The 24,580-nt window shown below is 43.7% G+C and overlaps 1 protein-coding gene and 1 non-coding gene across 3 annotated transcripts in view; both read left to right on the forward strand.

The window, feature by feature from the left end:
• Window positions 1-10,260, forward strand: part of RGN (regucalcin) — a 16,050-nt gene extending 5,790 nt beyond the window's left edge. Inside the window, exons 3-7 of one of the 2 annotated variants that reach the window (XM_032258516.1) lie at window positions 622-804; window positions 6,504-6,719; window positions 8,312-8,443; window positions 8,715-8,869; window positions 9,855-10,259. In XM_032258516.1, coding sequence (XP_032114407.1) covers window positions 622-804; window positions 6,504-6,719; window positions 8,312-8,443; window positions 8,715-8,869; window positions 9,855-9,905 — 737 coding nt within the window. In that variant the 3' untranslated portion in view covers window positions 9,906-10,259. Of the gene's footprint in view, window positions 1-621; window positions 805-6,503; window positions 6,720-8,311; window positions 8,444-8,714; window positions 8,870-9,854 lie in introns of both variants that reach the window. The other variant, XM_032258515.1, reaches the window with a different exon arrangement.
• LOC116536815 lies at window positions 4,220-4,323 on the forward strand. The gene has a single exon (XR_004262806.1). It is a non-coding gene; the product is annotated as a U6 spliceosomal RNA (small nuclear RNA).
• Window positions 10,261-24,580: the final 14,320 nt, after the last annotated feature.

Consider the following 24,580-nt stretch of genomic DNA (forward strand, 5'->3'; position numbering starts at 1 on the left):
AAGAAAGAAAGAAGAAAGAAAGAAAGAAAGAAAGAGAAAGAAAGAAAGAAAGAAAGAGAAAGAAAGAAAGAGAAGAAAGAAAGAAAGAGAAGGAGGAGGGGAGGGGAGGGAGGGAAGGAGGAAGGAAGGAAGGAAGGAAGGAAGGATCCTGGAGTTGAGAGGGAGAGAGATATCACAAAACCTACCTCCTATAACTAAACTCAGTTTGTGTCTCTGAATTTTCTGGAGCATTTCCTGGCAAAATAGAGTATCACTCGCTCTGTGATGACTGTCCTGGTGCCTCTAGATTAGAAACTCCTCCTCTGAACTGGATGTGGCACCTGCCCCATATCATGGCCACTGTGCTTTCACTTCTCTGCTTCTCCCACTAGACTGGGAGCTTCCAGAGGAATTGGGTTTTATTCACATTTCTATCTATTGCTACCCAGATCAGCAAACAGAATTCATACTCAACAAATGTACTAGGTTACGTAGCCTTCCCTACTCAACAGAAGGAAGACAGCGCTCCCATTGTCACGAGAGCTGGGCTGCCACTCCACGAGAGGCCAAGTAGCACAGTGACCTCAGTGGCCTCAGCCACTAAACTGCTGCTGCCTTTTAACTGCTGTTTTGCCTCTACAGATGCCCCAGTCAGTTCCGTGGCTCTTCGCCAGTCGGGAGGCTATGTTGCCACCATTGGAACAAAGTTCTGTGCTTTGAACTGGGAAGAACAATCAGTAATTGTCCTGGCCACAGTGGATAACGACAAGAAAAACAATCGCTTCAATGATGGGAAGGTGGATCCCGCCGGGAGGTACTTTGCTGGTAAGATTTCTCTTAACAACTACTTACTGAGCCTTGGAGGAAATACTTTGACATACAAAGTTCTCACTACTGGCCGGGGTGGTGGCTCACTTCTGTAATCCCAGCACTTTGGGAGGCCAAGGCGGGCAGGTTGCCTGAGCCCAGGAGTTGGAGACCAGCCTGGGCAACATGATGAAACCCCGTCTCTACCCAAAATACAAAAAATTAGCGGGGTGTGGTAGCGGGCACCTGTAGTCCCAGCTACTCAGGAGGCTGAGTTGGGAGGATCATCTGAGCCCAGGAGGTCGAGGCTGCAGTGAGCCAAGATCATGCCACTGCACTCCAACCTGGATGACAGAGTGAGACCTAAAATGAATGAAATTAATAAATAAATTTCTCACTACCTCAAAAATGTTCTTTATAATGAATCTTGGGTTCTTCTTTTATTATTGCCTGAGTAACTTGTAGTACTAAAAAAATACAAAGGTTTTGTTGTGAATGTTTAAATCAGAGATATTTTCAAATTTACAGGAAAAAGTAAGAACAGTACAAACCACACTTGTATACCTTTTACCCAGTCTCGCCTATTGCTAACATTTTGTTCCATTTGCTTTAGCATTTGCTGTCTGTATATATCTAAACATATTTATATCCAGTGTCTTTTTTAAAAAAAACTAAATCAATAAATAGAGATGAGATCTCACTATGTTGCCCAGGCTGGTCTTGAACTCCTGAGCTCAAGTGATCCTCATGCCTTGGCCTCCCAAAGTGCTGGGATTGCAGGTGTCAGCCACTGCACCCGGTCTATCTCCAGAATCATTTGAGAGTAGGTCTCATATATATTCTATGTGCCTTTACCCCTAAAATGCTGCAGTGTGAATTTCCCAAGAAAGATGACGTATTCTTACATGACCACAGTTAGAGTGATCAACTTAAAGAAGTTTAGGCTGGGCGTGGTGGCTCATGCCTGTAATCCCAGCACTTTGGAGGCCGAGGCAGGCCGATCACCTGAGGTCAGGAGTTCGAGACCAGCCTGGCCAATATGGTGAAACTCCATCTCTACTAAAAATACAAAACAATTAGCTGGGTGTGGTGGTGGGCACCTGTAATCCCAGCTGCTTGGGAGGTTGAGGTAGGAGAATCACTTGAACCCAGGAGTCAGAGGTTGCAGCGAGCTGAGATTGTACCACTCACTCCAGCCTGAGGGACAGAGTGGGACTCTGTCTCAAAAAGAAAAATTTAACATTGATACAGTCATCTTATCTGATATACTATCTGTATCCCAATTTTGTCAGTTGTGCAAAAATGTCCTTTCTCGCATTCTTCCTTCCAGCACAGGATCCAGTCTAGGGTTGTGGATTGCATTTCATTTTCATATCTCTTTGATCTTTTTTAAAACTGGAACATTTTCATAGACTTTCTTTGTTTTTTATAATGTTGCCATTTTTTAAGAATACAGCCAGCCCTACCCAACTCCCCTGTTTTTTAATAGGGCATTCCTTATTTAGTATTTGTCTGGTGTTTGCTTGTGATCAAGTTGATGTTATACATTCCTGACTGGAAGACCGCACAGATAATGTTCTGTTCTCAGGGTAACCCATCTGGAGGAACACGATGTGCATGTGTCCCCTCATTGGTGATTTTGATCACCAGCTTAAGGCCTTGTCAGATTTCTCTACTGGATAACTATTTTTAAGTGCAATTTATAAGCAATTTGTGGGGGTTCTTAGTTATCTATTGCCATATGACAAATTACCCTGAAACTTAGAGGCTTAAAATAAGAAATATTTATTATCTCACATGGTTTTTGAAGGTCAAGGATCTGGGTGCAGCTTAGCTGGATGGACTCAGTTCAGGCTATCTCATAAGACTGTAGTCAAGCTTTCTGCAGGGACTGCAGCCTCAGAAAAGGCTGGATTCCCTGAATGGGTCTGGAGGATCTACTTCCAAGCTCACTCACATAGGGATTGGCAGGAGGCTTCAGTTCCTTAGCCAGTGGGTCTCTCCATAGGGCTGCTCAGGACATGGCTGCCCCTAGAACCAGTGGTAAGAGAAGAGAGAGAGAGAGAGAGAGAGAGAAACACACCTGCACCCAAGATTCAAGATGGAAGCTACAGTCTTTAACCAATCTCGGAAGTGACATACCATCACTTCTGCCATATGCTTGGTCAGAAAGTGACAGAGGGAACTATCCAAGGGTGAGAGTACTGAAAGGTAGGAATCATTAGGGGGTATCTTGGAGTCTGGCTACAACATAAGGAGATATTTTAAGTCCATGCAAACACACTGGTCCTCATCAAAATTTCTCCCTTAGGTTTTACATTCATTGATGATTCTTTCTTGAACCAATCTTTACTAAGATGGTTGCAGAATGACTTATATGCAGCTTTAAAAGAATTTTATCGGCTGGGCATGGTGGCTCACACTTGTAATCCCAGCACTTTGGGAGGCCGAGGCGGGGGGATCATGAGGTCAGGAGGTCAAGACCATCCTGGCCAGCATGGTGAAACCCTGTCTCTACTAAAAATACAAAAAAAAAAAAAAAAAAAAAAAAAAAAAAAAAAAAAAAAAAAAAAGCCAGGTGTGGTGGTGCACACCTATAGTCCCAGCTACTCGGGAGACTGAGGCAGTAGTATCGCTTGAACCCAGGAGGCGGAGGTTTCAGTGAGCCGAGATCGCACCACTGCACTCCAGCCTGGGCAACAGAAGGAAACTCCATCTCAAAAATAATAATAATTGTATCTACAGTTTTTAATTAGATAATGAATTTTACATATATTTCTCATCATGATAACCCTCTAAGTTAGCCAAAGTTGATTCTCCATCTCTGCTATTCCCACCTCCCCACACTGCTGCCTCACATTGTTGGCCCTGCTGTGCTGGGCCTATGCACTTTCAACGTGGAATGCAGCAGGGCTCAGAGCAACTGACTACAGACTGCTTCCCATCTTCCTGGACTTTATACAACCACAGATATGGTCCCAGACAGGTTGAAAGATTAATGGCAAGAATCTGTTGGAAGTCCTTCTGCCAGTGATTTTTTTTTTTTTTTTTTGAGACCAAGTCTCACTCTGTCACCCAGCCTGGCATGTAGTGACACGATCTCGGCTCACTGCAAACTCTGCCTCCCGGGTTCAAGCAATTCTCCTGCCTCAGCCTCCTGAGTAGCTGGAACTACAGGCACATGCCACTACACCTGGCTAATTTTTGTATTTTTAGTAGAGACGGGTTTTCACCATGTTGGCCAGGCTGGTCTCGAACTCCTGACCTCAGGTGATCCGCCCACCTCAGCCTCCCAAAGTGCTGGGATCATAGGTGTGAGCCGCCACGCCTGGCCTGCCACTAATTTCTGCAGGATAAAGATACGAGATTGGATAATTCACCTCCTGGTGAAATTGATTTTCTCTCTCCCTTTTGACTAGAAGTTGACAGTTTTGTGCTCGCTTCAGCAGCATAGCTACTAAAACTGGAACAATACAGAGATTAGCATGGGCTCTGCACAAGGATCACACGCAAATGCATGAAGCACTCCATATTTTTTTTAAGTTTACAGTTCTGAGGCACTTTGTGAGACAAAAATAAAGATGCATTCTTAGCATGGAGTCTCTGGGGTCATCAGGAGACCTCTTAAAATTGTAGATGTCATTGTGAGTTGACCTATTAGGGATTACTATAGTATTCTATAGTAATAATACTAATATATATAATAATATGTAAATAATAGTATATAATATTTATATATTATAATATAGTATTATATAATATGTTATATAATATATAACCTAAGTATATACAATATAACATATACTTAGCTAGAGTGCTTGAGTCCGGGAGGTTGAGTCTGCAGTGAGCTGTGATCACGCCACTGCACTCCAGCCTGGGCAACAGAACAAGACTCTGCTAAAAAAAGAAGGAGAAGGAGAAAGAGAAGGAGACAGAGAAGGAGGAGGAGGAGGCTTGGCATGCCTGTGACCCCAGCACTTTGAAGGCCGAAGCAGGTAGATTGCTTGAGTGCTTGAGCTACTCGAGAGGCTGAGGTGGGAGAATCACCTGAGCCTGGGAGGTGGAGACTGCAGTGAGCCAAGATCGCATCACTGCACTCCAGCCTGGGCAACCAGAGCGAGTCTAGGAGTCCAAGACCAGCCTGGCCAACATGGCAAAACCCCATCTCTACTAAAAATACAAGAACTAGCCTGCTGTGGTGGCGTGAACCTGTAGTCCCAACAACTCGGGAGGCTGAGGCAGGAGAATTGCTTGAACCTGGGTGGTGGAGGTTGCAGTGAGCTGAGATCATGCCACTGTGCTCCAGCCTGGGCAATAGATGGAGACCCTGTCTTAAAAAAAAAAAAAAAAAGGCAACAGTATTTGGCATTGCCCTTTGGGGACTGCAGCTTCACCCAATGGAGAGGAATGTCTCCTTCCCTTGGAGTTGGCATTCCTACAGTTTCCTGCTGCTGGCCGTGCTCTCTGCCGTTGCTATCCCTGCTGCAGAATTGTCTGGGGACTGGTGCGTGAGAAAATGGAGAAAAGGGAGTGGGAAATAACCTAGGGATTTTCTCCACCCTCTCTGAGCTTCAGGAGTTTCCTTTCCTCCTCCTCCAGCCAGATCTAGAGGGTTTCTCTTGGATCTCTGTCTGCACCACAGTGCACACTTCCAGATTGCAGGCTGCATTGACTTCAGGCTGAGAGATAGCAGAGAAGAAAATGAAGAGCTCACCATCTGTTTGGTGGTACTTCCAATTCTGCTGTTCTTCCCTGAGCTGCCTGCTAATATTTGCTTTTCGGAGTTCTAAGATGGCTGTGCCATGCATTTCATCCAGGGTTTTTGTTTGTTTTGAGGCAGAGTCTCGCTCTGTGGCCCAGGCTGGGGTGCAGTGGCACGATCTGGGCTCACTGCAACCTCCAACTCCCAGGTTCAAGTGATTCTCCTGCCTCAGCCTCCCGAGTACCTGGGACCACAGGTGCATGCCACTACATCCGGCTAACTTTTTGTATTTTTAGCAGAGACGGGGTTTCACCATGTTGGCTAGGATGGTCTGGATCTCCTGACCTCGTGATCTGCCAGCCTTGGCCTCCCATAGTGCTGGGATTACAGGCATGAACCACTGCGCCCGGCCTTATCCAGGTTTTACAGGTGTGCCCAGTGGGAAAAAATGAGGTTTGTGCATGTTTACTCCTTGTTATCTTGAACCAGAACCTCTGAGCACAGTTTAATTTGCATTATATGCAAGGTAATTGTCATTTAAAAATATATATATAGGGCCCAGATTGAAATTGTGTAGTGATTTCCTTGTTTTCTTTTCTTTTTTCTTTTTCTTTTTTTTTGAGATGGAGTTTTACTCTGTCACCCAGGCTAGATTGCAGTGGCACGATCCTGGCTCACCACGACCTCTGCCTCCCAGGTGCAAGCAATTCTCCTGCCTCAACCTCCTGAGTAGCTGGGATTACAGGTGCACGCCACCACGCCCAGCTAATTTTTGTATTTTTAGTAGAGACGGGGTTTCACCATGTTGGCCAGGCTGGTCTCGAACTCCTGACCTCGTGATCCGCCCACCTTGGCCTCCCTAAGTGCTGGGATTACAGGCGTGAGCCACTGTGCCCGACTGTAGAGTGATTTCCTTTGATTTAATCACTGGAAAGGGTCCCTGGTGAGAAAGGATGGTGTCGTGTATGGGGCGAGATGCTGTGGGGCAGAGCTCAGAGTTCTTTGGTTTTTATAGGCACCATGGCCGAGGAGACAGCTCCAGCAGTTCTTGAGCGACATCAAGGGGCCCTGTACTCCCTCTTTCCTGACCACCACGTGAAAAAGTACTTTGACCAGGTGGACATCTCCAATGGTTTGGATTGGTCGCTAGATCACAAAATCTTCTATTACATCGACAGCCTGTCCTACTCTGTGGATGCTTTTGACTATGACCTGCAGACAGGACAGATCTGTATGTATTTTTCACTGTTTGTGTCAGTGCTGCCACTATTGTCTTCATCTGTTTGTGACTAGTAAGGCGCCTCTCCCTTGCCCCATGTGAAGGGGTCGTTACTTATATGGAGAGTTTTGTGATGCTATTATTGCAATATAGTAATGATAGCACAGACTTGAGTGTGCTGCCAGTCAAATCATGACCCTCAACATATTTAAATATGGCAAGAGTTTGGCATAATATGAATAGATCCAGGAGAGCTAATAAAAAATAATTAATAAAAATATGGATAGAGTCTCAATCCTCTTCCTTGCCATCATCAGTAGAAAGAGGCTCAGTTCAAAAGGGATCCTGTTCTCCCAGGAGGTGCCTAAAGGCAGATAATACGTAACAGAATATTGGGGCAAAAGAGCAGAAAACTTGAGGTTTTTGATTGCTATTTCTTGTTTGTACTTACGTTAACCATAGGCAAGTACCCAGAAGCTAATTACCCACCTTTCAAAATGGAGAAGCAAGAAAAAAAGTATTTGCACGTTGTCCAACTCCATCAATACGCTTGAAAGGAGCGATAGTTGGAAACCTGGAGGAAAGGAATTATTCAGAACCTAGAATAGGGTCCTTGAAACTGTTTCATGAAAGGTGCCAAACCTTTTATGAAACAAAAGAGCAAAACTAATAATAAAAATGACTTGGGAAAAATATCCCCAGAACTCTGCATGCAGATTTAATCAGAGGCAAACTATTCTGGTGCAGATGTTTTCCTTTGAAATATGTAGAGCTGGGGAGTCTGAGGCAGGAGAATCACTTGAACCTGGGAGGCGGAGGTTGCAGTGAGCCAAGATCACGCCACTGCGCTCCAGCCTGGCTACAGAGCAAGACTCCATCTCAAAAAAGTCAAAAGAAAGAAACATGTAGTGCTCTCTTTTTATGACTGTTTTTACCCATTTTCATTATATGTGGTTTTAACATTTTTCCATTATACCTTAATCTGATGACTGCAGTGACCTGGACTTTGTAGCATAAAGTTCTTCTTAATTTTTATATTTGTTTTTGTGTACTATGGTTATCCCCCTTAAGGCCACCTAGTTGGTTTCTGAGTGCCCCTCCTTCCAGAAACAGGCTCTTCTAATATTTGGTCTTGATTTTGAAGCGCTCAGTCAGGCAAAAAAAGAACTTGCTAGTTTCTGTTCATGAACTCTTCACGTGGTACCATTAAGTTGCCTTGCGGATCTCAGAGTTGATCAAAGTAGGCATTTTTGTAACTGAAACAGCAAAGGTCTAACCACAAGCTGACATGAACTTGACAGAGATATGCAGGGCCCCAGTTCAGGTCAGCTTCAAAAAGAACTATTATTGGTACTTTTGTAAGAATTCTGCTTTCTTTTTTCTCTCTCCCTCTGAAAGCTTAAACAGATATGCCTGTCCCCAAACAGAAGACAATGAATCCATCCCAATCATGTGGTAAAAATCCTTTGTTCACATGCCAGACACTGGATAAGCCAAAGTGATCAGTATTTATAACCAGCTTGAGAGCTGCCTGTTTGATTCTCAGTATTTAGTGGCCTCTTGTTTGTTGTGGTTCTGTTTTTGTTTTTGTCTTTTAACCACAGCCAACCGCAGAAGTGTTTACAAGCTGGAAAAAGAAGAACAAATCCCAGATGGAATGTGTATTGATGCTGAGGGGAAGCTCTGGGTGGCCTGCTACAATGGAGGAAGAGTGATTCGTTTAGATCCTGTGACAGGTAGGCCTGCAGCAAAATGAAAAATCCTTGTCATGGCTAGGCAGAGATATAGCCCGAAAGCTACAGTCAGAATTTCTTTTCCTGTAGAGGTGCATCTTTTTGCTCAAAATAAATCGTCAGGGCAAGTAGATTAAATATAAAATGCATCGATGAATCCTGACCTCCACAGTCTTCTTAGATCTTGCCTATTACTCTGCAAAGGGCCCAGAAATGATACACGGATTGGAAATTGCTACAAATTAAACTTTAAATAAAATATTTGGTGGTCTAGGGAAAAGACTTCAAACTGTGAAGTTGCCTGTTGATAAAACAACTTCATGCTGCTTTGGAGGGAAGGATTACTCTGAAATGTATGTGACCTGCGCCCGGGATGGAATGGACCCCGAGGGTCTTTTGAGGCAACCTGAAGCTGGTGGAATTTTCAAGGTGATACGGCTATTTCTTTTATTCTGGGGGTGGGGTGGGGGGTCCCCCGCAAGTAACTGACTGGTACTTTTGCATACTTCCAAAGCATTATCCTATTTAGCATGGTAAGCTCATCATGCTAGACTGAAAAACATTTTTTTTTTTTTTTTTTGAAATGGAGTCTTGCTCTGTCGCCCAGGCTGGAATGCAGTGGTGCAATCTCCGCTCACTGCAACCTCCACCTCCTGGGTTCAAGTGATTCTCCTACCTCAGCCTCCCGAGTAGCTGGGACTACAGGTGCATGCCGCCATGCCCAGCTAATTTTTTGTGTTTTAGTGGAGACGAGGTTTCACCATGTTGCCCAGGCTGGTCTCAATCTCCTGAGTTCAGGCATTCCGCCTGCCTTGTCTCCCAAAATGTTAGGATTAGAGGCATGAGCCACCATACCCTGCCTTATTTTGATTTTCCAGAAAGCAACTTATCTGAAACCCAAGATGATGTGTTTACCCTACTTTGTACATTACTTTGATTTTTTTCTTCGTGTTTATTGAAATTTTTCAAATCAGTAGAATGTTTCAAGCCAATATTTGAAATCCTTCAAACCAGTATTTGCAACATGCCTAGAAGGTCGATTGTTTTGCTGTCTCAAGGATTTTTCCGATTTTTAACATCTTTTGGCAGCAGGATAAAAACTGATAAAGATCATAGAGCTTTTGAGCTGAAAATAAATACATAATGTCGAAACCTCTTTCTTAGCGGGTGGCAGATGATAAAACTAATTCAGTTTTAAATCCAAGTTAGTCATAAATGATTGCTAGTTGAATTGTAAACTATATGAATAATTGAGTTGGACCATAAATACCCAGTCAGGTAATTCCCTTTTATGATAGGAAATAAAACAAGGATAATAGGTGGCTAAGTATATTATTACAAATCATAAAAATGCTTTTGAAGAATACTTGTGAATTACCTTTTGTCTGAGTTTTCCTCTTTTCTTTTTCAACAGATAACTGGTCTGGGGGTCAAAGGAATTGCTCCCTACTCCTATGCAGGATGAGGACAGGTCTTTCCTGCCAGAGGGAGCTCTGAAGACAACTAGAGAATTCTGGGGCTAAAATTTCAATCTAGTTAGAAAGAAAAATGAGGCAATGATCTTATCAACAGGGCTAAATTTTAATTTACAACTTTTAAAAGGTAGAGCATTTTTTAACAAGGAGCGACAGGTGGTTCTGATAACACACTTTCCGTAAAAGGTACTATAGAAGGACATAGAATCGTTCAACTGTCAGTCAGTCTCTTGATTCTTTGTAAATTGCCGGGGTGGGTGGATACATATCTCTTCTTGATTCTGCATTTCATGCTTAACTATATTAAAGCTTCAAGGAACAATAAATAGTAACCTGGTAATGACCTATTATGTTCCTTTTTATTTTCATCATATTTTCATCATAATCTTATAAAATATGCCACAGTGCTAACTAACCTACTTAGATATTACACTTCCTATATGTTACTTTACAAACTAAAATGCAGCTGGAGGACAAACATACTGTCAAAATCCTTGGTTCCAGCTGCCACCTACTGGATGTAAAAGTAATATGTCTCTTTGGAGAGAATACTTATTTTAAAAATAGCTTTACAGTATTGAGTTATAATTGGCCTCTACGTATTTAAAGTGTACAATTTGAAAAATTTGTCACATATATACATTCATGAAACCAACACCACAAATAAGATAATGAATCTATCCACTACCCCAAAACTTTTCTTGTCCCGTCATAATCCTTGCCTTCAGCCCCTCTGCCTGCCTGTCCCCTGTCCCCAGGAAACCACTGATCTGCCGTCACTATACATTAGACTTAAATTTGGGTAGTGTGATTTCTCTAACTTTGCTCTTTTTCAAAGTTGTTTTGGCTATTTTAATTCATTTGACCCTCCATATAAATTTTCAAATCAGGTTGACAATATCTACAAAAGAAATGCAGGTACAATTTTTAACTGGAATCGCTTTTTTTGTTTTTGTTTTTGTTTTTGTTTGTTTGTTTGTTTTTGAGACAGGATCTGCTCTGTCGCGCAGGTTGGAGTGCAGTGGCGCGATCATGGCTCATTGCTGCCTCTACCTCCCAGGCTCAAGCAACCCTCCTGCCTCAGTCTCCCAAGTAGCTGGGCTGAAACTGCAGATGTGTGCCACCATGCCCTTTTTGTCTGTTTGGTTGGTTGGTTTGTTTTTTGGGATTTTTTGCTTTCCAGAGACAAAGGCTTGTTATGTTGCCCAGGCTGGTCTCAGACTCATGGTGGTATTCCTGCCTCAACTTCTCAAAGCTCTGGGATTACAGGAATGAGCCACCATGCTTCAGCCTGAAATTGCTTTAAATCTGTAAAACGATTTGGAGATAACTGACATCTTTACTATTCTGAGTCTTATCCCTGAACAGGGCATGTCTCTCCCGTTATTTAGGTCTTCTTCAATTTTTTTATTAGGGTTTTATAGGCTTCAGCATACTGATCTTGTCCATGTTTTGTTAGATTTATATCCAAGTATTTCACTATTTGGAGCTATTGTAAATATTATTACTATTATTAGAGATAGGGTCTTGCTCTATGGGCCAGGCTAGAGTGAAGTGACATGATCAGAACTCACTGCAACCTTGAACTCCTGCGCTCAAGCGACCCACACACCTCAGCTTCCCAAAGTGTTGGGATTACAGGCGCGAGCCACCACACCCAGCCTTATTATTATTTTTTGGATTCGTTTCAGTTGATCATTGCTTGTTTATAGCAGTGTGATTGTCATTTATAAGTTGACTTTGTATCTGATGAGTTTGCTAACCTCACTAATTGGTTCTAAGAGTATTTCTGTAGCTTCTCTGAGATTCTTTGGGTATATAATCATGTCTTCTGTGAATAGAGACAATTTTCTTTCTTTCTTTCCAATCCGTATTGTTTTTCTTTTTCTTGCATTATAACACTGGCTAAGATTGCCAGTATTGTGTTGAATGGAAATAGTAAGAGTAGACAGCCTTGTCTTGCTCCCAATCTCAAGAGAAAAGCATGCAGTGTTTTATTATTAAATATGATATGAGTTGTATATATTTTCGTGGATGGCCTTTCTCAAATTGAGGTAGTTCTCATTTACTTTTCTGCATTTATTAATATGATTACATGGTTTTCATTCTTTAGATTGTTAATATGATCAATGCTTGCATTCCTGAGATAAACCTCCCTTGGTCATGGTGTATTATTACTTTTGTATGTTGCAGAATTCCATTTTCTAATATTTTGTTGAGGATTTTTGCACCTACTATCTTTTGTCTGTGGTTGACATCAGGGTAATTCTGGCCTTATAAAATGAATTGGAAAGTATTCCCTCTTCTACTATCTGGAAAGATAGTGGATAATTATTGTTATTCTTTTAATATTTGGCAAAATCCATTAGTGAAACCATTTGGACCCAGAGATTTCTTTTTCAGAAGGTTTTTAACATTCCTTAATAATTATAAGGCCACTTGGGTCCCTTATTTAATTTTGGTGAGGTCTATTAGTTTGTGGCTTCCAAGGAATTGATCCTCTTCATCTAAGTTGTCAAATTTATATGTGTAGTTATTCATAGTATTTCCTTATTATCCTTTTAATAATGCCTGAGAGGTTTGTAGTGATATCCCCTTTTATCCCTGATATTTGTTATTTGTGTCTTTTTTCTTTGTCAGTCTTGCTAGAGGTTTATTAGTTGCATTGATCTTTCAAAGAACTACCTTTTGATTTCATTTCTTTTGGCTGTCAATTTCATTGATTTATCTTTCTTATTTCTTCCTTCTGCTTTATTTTGATTTATTGTGCTCTTTTTCTAGTTTCTTAAATTGGAATCTCAGATTATGGATTTGAGACATTTCTTCTTTTCTAAAATAACATTTAATGCTATACATTTTCCTCTCAGTACTGCTTTTTCTGCAGCCCACAAAGTCTCATATATTGCATTTTCATTTTTGCTAACTTCAAAATATTTTCTATTTCCTTGGAGACATTTTCTTTGGCCCATAGATTATTTAGAAGTGTGTCTAATTTCTAAATGATTGGAGATTTTATTATTATATTTTTGGGTATTGATTTCAGTTTTAATTCCATTATGGTCAGAGAGCATTTTTTTTTTTTTAGACGGAGTCTTGCTCTGTCTTCACCCAGGCTGAAGTGCAGTGATGCCATCTCTGCTCACTGCAACCTCCACCTCCCAAGTTTAAGCAATTCTTTTGCATCAGCCTCCCCAGTAGCTGGGACTACAGGTGTGCGCCACCACGCCTGGCTAATTTTTTATATTTTTAGTAGAGATGGGGTTTTACTGTGTTAGCAAGAATGATCTCAATCTCCTGACATTGTGATCCACCTGTCTCAGCCTCCCAAAGTGCTGGGATTACAGGCATGAGCCATTGTGCCCGGCTAAAAGCATATTTTTTATTTCAATTCTTTGAAATTCAGGTTTGATTTGTTTTTTTCTTTTTGTTTTGAGACGGAGTCTCTCACTCTGTTGCCTAGGCTGGAGTGCAGTGGTGTGATTTCGGCTCACTTCAACCTCCACCTCCCGGGTTCAAGTGATTATCCCACCTCAGCCTCCTGAGTAGCTGGGATTACAGGTGCCCACCACCACGGCTCATTTTGTATTTTTGATAGAGACATGGTTTCACCATGTTGGCCAGGCTGGTCTCAAACTTCTGACCTCAGCCTCCCAAAGTGTTGGGATTACAGGCATGAGCCTTTCTCCTTCATGTTACAAGTATATTATATATTCTGTATACATTGAAAATTCATCAGTGTTAAATTTTTTGCTTTGAACTGTCAAGCACATTTTAAAGAACTCAAAAGGAGAATAGTCGATTATATTTACCAAGATGTTTATCATTCCTGTTCTTCTTCCTTCATTCCTGATGTTCCAAGTTTCCTTCTTGTATCCTTTTTATGGTTTAAAGTACTTCCTGGCTGGGCACAGTGGCTGATGCCTGTAATCCCTCAGTTTGGGAGGCCAAGGCAGGCAGATCACTTGAGGTCAGGAGTTCAAGACCAGCCTGGCCAACATGGTGAAACCCTGTCTCTACTGAAAATACAAAAATTAGCTGGGCGACATGGCAGGCACCTGTAATCCCAGACACTCAGGAGGCTGAGGCAGGAGAATGGCCTGAACCCGGCAAGTGGAGGTTGTGGTGAGCCGAGATTGCATCGCTGCATTCCAGTCTGGGCAACAGAATGAGACTCAATCTCAAAAAATAAGGAACTTTCTTTTAGAACATGTATCATGGCTATGAATTCCCTTGGTTTTCTTTCATATGAGAATTCTTTATTTCACCTTCATTCCTGAAGGCTATTTTCACTGGATATGCAATTCAGGGTCAATACTTCTTTTCTTTCAGACTTTTGGCATTTCAAAAATATTGTGTCAGCCAGTGCGGTGGCCCACGCCTATAATCCCAACACTTTGGGAGGCCGAAGCAGGTGGATCACAAGGTCAGGGGTTCGAGACCAACCTGGCCAATATGGTGAACCACACCCCTCCCCCCGTCTCTACTAAAAATGCAAAAAAATTAGCTGGACGTGGTTGCACATGCCTGTAATCCCAGCTACTCTGGAGGCTGAGGCAAGAGAATTGCTTGAACCTGGGAGGCAGAGGTCTCAGTGAGCTGAGATCCTGCCACTGCATTCCAGCCTGGGCGACAAAGCAAGACTCCATCTCAAAAAAACAATGTTGTGTCATTTTCTTCTGTCTGTCTTAGTCTGTTTTGTATTGCTATCATAAAAAACCTGGGGCTGGGTAACTTACGAAGAAAGAGGTTTATTTGGGTCACAACTCTGGTGGCTGGAAAGGTTAACAGCATGGTGCTGGCATCTGCTCAGCTTCTGGTGAGAGCCTCATGCTGCATCACAACATGGCAGAGAAGCCAAAGGGGCAGCAGGTGCATGCAGAGAAACCAAACACAAGAGACAGCCTCACTTTATAACAACCCGCTCTCATAGGAACTAATCCATTTCAGAGAGAAATAATCCATGAGAACTAATCTAGTCTCAAAGAAAGACATTAATGTGTCTTAACAACCTAATCATCTCTTAAAGGCACCATCTGCCAACATTGCTGCACTGGAAACTAAGGTTTCAACGTGAGTTTTGGTGGGGATGCTCAAACCATAGTACTGGCCTTCACAATTTGGGATGAGAAATCCACAGTCATTGAAATCACTGTTCTTCTACAGGTAATGAGTCATTTTTCTCTCAGTGCTTTCAAGATATTTTATTTTGCCTTTAGTTTTCAGCAATTTGATTATGTCTCCATGTAGGATTTATTTGGCTTTATCCTGTTGGGGATTGGCCCACCTTCTTGACTTTATGTCTTTACCTAACTTGGAAAGTTTGGGGCCATTATTGCTTCAAATACATATATTTTTTTTCCAGAAATATATTTTAATATCTATACAATCACAGACACATATATTGTCAACAATTTAATTGCTTGCCATTATTTCTTGCATTTCCTCTGGGTTCTTACTAAAATACATACTTTATTAGTAGTTTTTTTAAGCAAGGGATTATGGATAGTAAACATTTTAGGCTCATGTATTTTTTGACGTATTTATTTTACCCCCATTCCTCAGAGTTTGGCTGTTTATAGAATTACAGATAGTTGTTTTCCTTCAGCATTGTGAGTACATGACACTATTGCCTTTGATGTCTATTGTTTTTTTTTTGTTGTTTTTTTTTGTTTTTTTTTTTGAGATGGAGTTTCGCTCTTGTTACCCAGGCTGGAGTGCAATGGCGCGATCTCGGCTCACCACAACCTCCGCCTCCCGGGTTCAGGCAATTCTCCTGCCCCAGCCTCCTGAGTTGCTGGGATTACAGGCACGCACCACCATGCCCAGCTGATTTTTTGTATTTTTAGTAGAGACGGGGTTTCACCATGTTGACCAGGATGGTCTCGATCTCTTGACCTCGTGATCCACCCGCCTCGGCCTCCCACAGTGCTGGGATTACAGGCTTGAGCCACCGCGCCCGGCCTTGATGTCTATTGTTAATGAAAGTTCTACTGTCAATTTGTCATTTCTTTGTATGTGGTCCATCATGCTTTTGTAGATTATATTTTTCTTTAAGGCTTAGTGGTCAATAGTTTTGCTACAGTGTTTCTAGGTATAGATCTACTATCAATATTTTGCTAATCAGTCTGATATTTTTCAGTTCAAAATCTCATGCGTTTCTTGAGATTTTTTGTCATTTTATTTTCAAATACCATTTCCTTTTCATTCTCTTATTTTTTTCTGCTGATTCCATTGTATACATTTCTGAACTTCTCATTCTACCCTCCAATGCTCTTCTTTCTCTGTCTTACTGTGCTATAATCTATAAGCTTTTCAATGTTGTTTTCCAACTTATTAGCCCTCTCTCTTCAGATATATCCAGGGTACCACTGAGATAATTATCAAGGGTTATTATTATAATTTTCAATGACTATATCTTTTACTTCCAAGATTTCCAATGTGTTCTTTTTCAAATCTTCCTGTTCTTTTTTCATAGATGCTGTCTCCTTCTTTGTCTTTGGGCAGTTAATATATTTAAGTTCTCATATTGATCTCTATATCCTCAGTTGTTAATTTATTTGTTGAATTTGCCAAATACTTTTATAATGAGGAACTTCCTTGTGTGCTTAAAATTCCTTAAAGAGCGATTCTTGCTTCGGTGTTCTTCAGACACACCCTTTCTTTTCATATGACCTATATTTACTTCAGCCCTGGTCGGTCCAGATGGGTTGCATAGTCCAAACCACTTCTCACATGAGCAGATTAAATTGGACCCTTTGCTCCATAATAATGACTTAATTTTATAACATACCTTCATGTGTGTTGTACACACTCAGTTCAGATGTTCTATTGGGTGCTTGGCTTCTTCACCCATAAATTCAATGCTCTCAAAAGCAGAAATATATGTCCAAAACATTTTAATACACTATATATTCCATTTAAGAGAATAAGTTCCTTCATTTTGATGATCAATTTGAGGATAAATAACCAAAGACTTGCGAACTATAGGGGGGAAAATAACATCAGGCATGTCCCGGCTCTCTACAAATCTCAGTGTTGTATTTTATGCCTGTGAATGAAATTGCAGTAGTGTGCTTCCACTTCACAATCCCCTTAAAATATTTCCATTCCAGATCCCTTAGATCCATGAATTGTTTTCCGAACATTGAAGAAGGGCAGCCCCTCTGCCGTCCTCAGCTGGACTGGTGTCTCCGTTGAGGAACATCGTGCTGAGATTTTATTCTCTAATTCCAGCTCTCTGGCCGGGGTCGGTGACATCAGCTTCGACTCTGACAGCCAGTTTCCCCTGGATGAACTCAAGATCGACCCCCTGACCCTCGACGGCCTGCACATGCTCTACGACCCCGACATGGTTCTGGCCGACCCGGCCACCCAAATATATATATTTTTTGAAACAGGGTCTTGCTCTATCACCCAGGCTGGAGTGCAGTGGCACAATCACAGCTCACTGCAGCCTTGACATCCTGAGCTCAAGCAGTCCTCCCACCTCAACCTCCCAAGTAGCTGGGACCACAGGCAAATGCCACCACCCCGGCTTGTTTTTGTTTTTTTGGAGAGACAGAGTCTCCTTATGTTGCCCAGGCTGGTCTCAAACCCATGGGCTCAAATGATCCTCCCCTCTTGCCCCTCCCCCCCTCCCCAGTGCTTAAACAACAGGCTTGAGCCACTGCCTTCACCCGGCCTCAAATATTTTTTCTGCCCCACACTCCTCTCCTTCTGAGGCTCCAATAGCTTGAAAATTAGACTTTTTGCTGTTGTCCCACAGGTTCCTGAGACCGTTGTTGTTTTTCAGTCTTTTTTTTCTCTGTGTTGTTCTGGTTTAATATTTTTTATTGATCTATCTTCAGGTTCACTGGCTCTTCACTCTGTCGTGTGTATTCTGCTGTCATACCTATCCAGCAATTTGTTTAAATTTTATCTTTCAGTTCCAAAATTTCCATTTGGTTAGCCTTTGTGTCTTCTCTTTTCTATTCCAATACTTTCCATTTTGATATTTGTTTCAAGCATGATTGCTCATTCAATCATTTTTATAAAGCTGCTTTAAAGTGCTTGTCAGATAATTCCAACATCTGCATCATCTCATTCTTGGCATCTACTGGTTGTCAGTCCCCATTTGAATTGAGCATTTCATTATTCTTTGCATGCTGAGTAATTTTGGATTGTATCCTGGCCATTTCGAATATTACGTATTCATAATACATAATATGGGCCTTGTTTACGTCACATGAAGAATGTTGATACATTTGTTTTAGCAAGCAATCTGTACAGTTAGGTTCAGGCCACAAGTTCCATCCTGTCTCCTGTTGGTGTGGGATTTTTTTTTCCATTCAGTTTTCACAGATTTTACAGCATTATTCAGGTCCATCCCATTGTGTATCACCCAGTAGTGAGTCTAGGACTTGGACGGAGGTCTAGCATTAGCTCAGCTCACAGTCTTTGGTATGTAAATCAGGATCCAATCCATGCACATGCAGGTCAGGGGCTGGGGAAAGCAATGCCATAAAGTTGTTTATGAGTTCCTGGGCATAAACCTAACCTGCAAAGGCCGGTTCATTGGAGCTCTCCAAGGTACCCGGTGGATATGAAAGCCCAGGCTGGCCTCCTCCTCCCCAACCCCAACCCTCACTATGGCCCACTAGTTGTCTCTGGTTCTTTTTCATCCCCACTTCTCAAAAGAGGGTGTTGAGACAGAAACAGGGCTGGCACAGGGAGGCTCCCAAGGCTCCAAAGAGTGTATAGAGGCCTTTATTGTGGACCCTCAAAAAAACAGAGATGATCTGAAGCCTAAAATAGGGAATCTTCCCCCACCTCAACAGAACTGGCTAGCCTCCTAACCCAGTCACTTCCAGCCCATTTCTCAATCAAGGTAGAGGAGAGAGGAGTGGAAGGGCTCCAGGGAGCTCCAGGGGCCACAGCGGTGTGTTCTGAGAAGTCTGAGGAGGGAACCACCAGGAATTACAGGTGATCTGAGGCCCCTAGTGTAGCTCTCTTGCCCTCTCTGGAACTCCTGGACCGGGAACTCAGTGTAGTGGGGCACAGGCTCTAGCTCCACTCCCCAGTGGTGGAAGCCTCCACCCTGACAAATGTTAAAGCCCTGCCCTATCTGAGTCTTTTCTGGCCAATTGACTAAATGGCCATCTAGTCAACCAAACTTCTAAAAGGAACAGTTGGTTGAATCAAGACATCTGGTCAACCTGTGCACCCAGATTTATGGTCAACCCCCAAATCCAAACATCGTATCAAACCACAAAGCAGGCCATCTGGTCAGTCTGACCTACCAAAAGACAATGTGTCATGGTCCCTGAGGGTCTCTGCACATTTGTGCTAGGCATGCCAAGAATGCAAGGTCCTGACCACTCTTTACAGAGGCAATGGCTCAGTGAGCTCCCTTGAGAAATGTGGTAATATCTCCTTCCAGACAAAAGCAAGACTTGTCACTTCTCATTATAAAAGCAACAAATCCACCACATTCAGTGTATCTCTCCTATAACACAACCCCCTGTGTGTGCACACATGCATCTAGGCCTGCCTGCATACCCCTCTGAGACCTGGGGGCGTGGCCAACCAGCCCAAACATCATGCTGATACTCTGGCTACTGCTTTTGCTGTAAATAGTAAAGTCCTTTATCTCTGACCAAGGAGTCTCATGTCTTCTGCTTGCCTCCATAATACAAGACATCTTGTTGGCTTGAAATAGGGTAAAACCTCAGACCCTTTACAGTTCTAGACATTGATTCTCTCCCCTCAGACACTGAGTTTAAGGTCCTCAGGTAGGCACTAACACCAGACTCCTCACACCAGACACTAAGTGCCTTCCCCCTGCCAGATACTATGCCGCCTACTACGAGGTCCCCAATTCCCCCTTCAGAAGCTAACTCCATACTAATAGCTCCAGGACCTAAGTCCTACTTTAAGCTTCAAGGCTGAGTCTTGACCTCTCTTGCTAAAAAGCAAGTGGGGATCTCTGCCTCCAGAGGGCAAGTCCCAATTTATGCCACCAGCACCAGGTTCCCCAAATGCCCCTCCAGGGACCAACTCTCCTCCACTCCCCCTACAGATGCTAAGTTCTGATTTCAGCTCCCAAGTCTAAGTCCCCACTTCATAGTCCTGATAGGAGTCTAATTTTCTCTGCAGAGGCTAAGTCCCAACTGTCACAAGCAGTGGCTGAAGCTGTCTTACCACCCGATTCAGCCTGAGGATTTTGTGACCCCATTTCTCATGCAGGGGAGAAAGGAGAAGAGAGGGATTGGCAGAGGTAGCCCTGGAGACTTCCACAGAGGATACTGAGTCATTTTAGAACAGACCTAAGGGAGGCCAGGCACAGTGGCTCACGCCTGTAATCCCATCACTTTGGGAGGCCGATGCAGGCTGATCACTTCAGGTCAGGAGTTCGAGACCAGCCCGGCCAACATGGTGAAACTCCATCCCTACTAAAAATTTCTGTAAAAAGCTAGGCACCTGTAATCCTGGCTAATTGGGAGGCTGAGGCAGGAGAATCACTTGAACCCTGGAGGGAGAGGTTGCAGTGAGCTTAGACGGCATTATTGAGCTCCAGCCTGGGCAACAAGAACAAAACTCCATCTCAAAAAAAAGAGAGAGAGAGAACAGACCTAAGGAAAAGCAGGAACAATAAGAAGCTCTGAGTAGGGACTGCCGACCGTCCATGTCTGCCTGGTCTTTAGATAATAACCCAGGCATCTAGTGGCCCCATTTCTTGGGTAAAGGAATTTGGAGGACAGAAAGACTGACATGGGAAAAAAAACCCAGGGGCTAACACTAAGGGTGTCCAGTCCCTTTAGGGAGGACCCACTGGGGAACAGAAGTAAAGCCAAACTCCAGTACATGCTTCCCCAACAGAGGTGGCTAGACATACAACCTAACCCTGGGCACTTAGTGGGCAGGGAAGACAAGAGTTGGGGGGAATGGCACAGATCAGCCCTGGGATTCTCCGTGGTGAGTGCAGTGGCCTTTCAGGAGAGGCGCTACAGGAACTGGGGACATCCTATGTCCCAAGAAGCCTCCCTACACACTCCATGCAGCCAGCCAGCTTTCCAATAACCACCAGGGACTTACGGCCCAGTTTATCACAAGGAGGAGGTTGAAGAGTAATGGAACCCCATGGGATGACCCCTGGGGCCAATGCAAAGGGTAAACCTTCTGTGGAACAAGGGCTCTTTGAAACCCCATCTGGGCTCCATCCTCTTCAGCCATTTGGCCACCTGGCATTGTCCTGGTCACTCTCTGACACCATAGTCTGGAAGCCAGATTGACTTGCTCAGCCCTCAGGGCCTTCTACATAGAGCACAAAGTTCCTTGCTGGAGGTCTCTTCCAGACACCTGTCTCTAGGTGTACAAAAGCCCCAGGTTAAGCTCCTCACACCTCAGGAGGCTGTTTTGGGGTTTTTTGTTTGTTTGTTTCAATACAGGGTCTTGCTCTGTTGCCCAGGCTGGCTACAGTAGTGCTATCTCAGCTCACTGCAGCCTCGAATTCCTGGCCTTAAGCAATCTTCACGAGTAGCTGAGACTACAAGCTCGCACCACTATGCCCAGCTAATTTTTGTATTTTTTGTAGAGATGTGGTCTGATCAAGTTGCCCAGGCTGGTCTTAAACTCCTGGCCTCAAGTGATCCTCCTGCCTCAGCCTCCCAAAGTGCTGGGATTACAGGTATGAGCCAATACACCCGGCCAAGACTAATTGTGTGACCCCTCCCCCACCACCCCATGGGTTTCCAGCCCCAGCTCTCAGCAGGTGAGGTCAGAGAATTAGGACAGGCTTGCTGGTCCTTTCAAGGCTCCATGGAGAACAGGTTTGCTGGGCTCCCAGGCTCCTTCCTCTGCAATCAGTAGGACCAGCACCAGCAACCTCTGGAGGTTATAGAGGCTTTAGAGGCTTTCTCTTTCTGTTTTTTTCTTTTTTTCTCTTCTCTACTATTCTGGTGGCAGGCACCTTTTTTTTTTTTTCTTTTTGAGACAGGGTCTCACTCTGTCTCCCAGGCTGGAGTGCAGTGGTGCAATCTCTCAGTTCACTGCAACCTCTGCCTCCCAGGTTCAGGCAATTCTTGTGCCTCAGTCTCATGAGTAGCTGGGATTACAGGTGCCTGCCACCACTCCCGGATAATTTTTGTTGTTGTTTGAGATGGAGTCTCACTGTGTTGCCCATCCTGGAGTGCAGTGGTGTGATCTCAGCTCACCGCAACCTCCACCTCCCGGGTTCAAGCAATTCTCCTGCTTCAGCCTCCCCAGTAGCTGGGATTATAAGTGCCTGCCACCATGCCCGGCTAATTTTTGTATTTTTAGTAGAGACGGGGTTTGGCCATGTTGGCCAGGCTGGTCTCAAACTCCTGACCTCAGGTGATCCGCCTGCCTTGGCCCCCCAAACTCTTGGGATTACAGACATCAGCCACCATGCCCAGCCAAATTTTTGCATTTTTAGTAGAGATGGAGTTTCACCATGTTGGCCAGGCTGGTCTTGAATGCTCGATCTCAGGTGATTCACACGCCTTGGCCTCCCAAAGTGCTGGGATTACGGGTGAGAGCCACCACGCCAGGCGGAGGGGTGTTTTTGAGGGATGACTCAATATCCAGGGCTGGTCCCTACCTCTAGACCAAGCTCCTCCAACTGCAGCAGGTTAAGCATGCTATTTCAACCCAGCTTTGACTCAGCTGGGAGAAATCAGATAGCACCTAGAATGACTTCATGAACACCTGAGGCCTCCCCAGTGAAGAAAGAAGCTTTTTAGGAGGGATTACAGTAGACCAGGTTGAGGGTGGGGGCATCCGTCACTGCATACCGTGCTTCCCTGTCTGCAGATAGCTTGCTGCACGCGTGCAGCACTACATGCAACCCCATTCTTTTTCAATTTTTAGTAGAGACAGGGTCTCCCTATATTGCTCAGGCTGGTCTCAAACTCCTGGGCTCAAGCCATCCTCCCGCCTTTGTCTCCCAAAGTGCTACCATTAGAGGTGTGAGCCACCACGTCCAGCAGACCAGTTTGTCCCCTTGAGAAAGTGTTCAAGCATAGCACAAGGTGGGAGAACTGAGTTAGAGCCCACCTGACTTCCTGAGTGGAGGATTTGAGGCTAAGACTTCCAGGAGATCAAAATAGCTAGAGTTGATAGAACAGAGTACCAGAAAGCAAAAAGCTAACTTTTGCTTTCTGGTTAATTTTATGTCAACTTGGCTAGGCCTCGGTACGCAGATATTTGGTGAAACATTATTCTAGATGTTTCTGTGAAGGTAGTTTTTAAATGAGGTTGACATTTAATCAGTAGACTTTGAGTAAAGCAGGTCATCCTCCATAATGCACATGGGCCTCATCCCATCAGTTGAAGGCCTGAATAGAAAAAGACTGATCTCTCCAGAAAAGGGAATTCTGCCAGAAGACTGCCTTCAGACTCACACTAAAGCATCAACGCTCTTCCCTGGGTGTCCAGCCTTCTGGTCTACCTTGAAGATTTTTGGATTTTAGGCCGGGCATGGTGGCTTACGCCTGTAATCCCAGCACTTTGGGAGGCCGTGGTGGGTGAATCACCTGAGGTCAGGAGTTTGAGACCAGCCTGACCAACATGGCAAAACCCCGTCTCTACTAAAAATACAAAAATTAGCTGCGCATGGTGGTTGGTGACTGTAATCCCAGCTACTCAGGAGGCTGAGGCAGGAGAATCGCTTGAATCCAGGAGGTGGAGGTTGCAGTGAGCCAAGATCGTGACATTGCACTCCAGCCTGGGCGACAGAGCAAGACGGCATTTCAAAAAAAAAGATTTGGGACTTTGCCAGCCTCCACAATCATGTGAGCCAATTCCTTAAAACGTCTGGATGGATGGATGGATAGATAGGTAAGTAGGTAGGTAGGTAAATATAGACACCTATGTCATAATATATCCCATTGGTGCTGTTTCTCTGGAGAACACTAGTACAGACAGAGAACCCTGCAGATCTGAACAGCGTACCCTTCAGTATTCAAAAGAGGATTGATCAGTATACGCATGTGAGGAAACCACCTGGGGCCAGGAGAGAACATCTGAAAGAATTAGATGGAATAGTGCCTCATGCTCATACAGAGCCAGTAATAGTGCCTGCTCCCACCAGTCAGATTGGAAAAAAACGCATAATTCGTGAGGTACTGGGTAGACTCCTCAGGAAGGTCTCGCCTCAGTTGTGGAGAATAATTAGCACTACACAGAGCACTGCTTAAGACTCCATCAAACAAATCATAAAAGCTAGACCTTAAAGAATAAAAATATTTCCGGACAGGCACGATGTCTCATACCTGTAATCCCAGCATTTTGGTAAGGCCGAGGCAGATGGATCATGAGGTCAGGAGATAGAGACCATCCTGGCTAACTCAGTGAAACCCCATCTGTACTAAAAATACAAAAAGTTAGCCGGGCGTGGTGGCTAGCGCCTGTAATCCCAACTACTCAGGAGGCTAAGGCAGAAGAATCGCTAGAACCCAGGAGGCGGAGGTTGCAGTGAGCTGAGATCGCACCACTGCACTCCAGCCTGGGGGACAGAGCAAAACTCCATCTCAAAAAAATAAAAAAAGGATAAAAATATTTCCAAGGAGACTTAACTGTAACTCAACAAAGTTTCAGAAGATTTATACCGAATACAAAAATATTCAGCACCTAAAAAGAAAAAAATCACAATGTTTGGCATTCAATC

The sequence above is a fragment of the Sapajus apella genome, unplaced genomic scaffold, assembly GCF_009761245.1.
Source record: "Sapajus apella isolate SASKATOON/1434 unplaced genomic scaffold, GSC_monkey_1.0 scaffold103, whole genome shotgun sequence".
Lineage (NCBI taxonomy): Eukaryota > Metazoa > Chordata > Mammalia > Primates > Cebidae > Sapajus > Sapajus apella.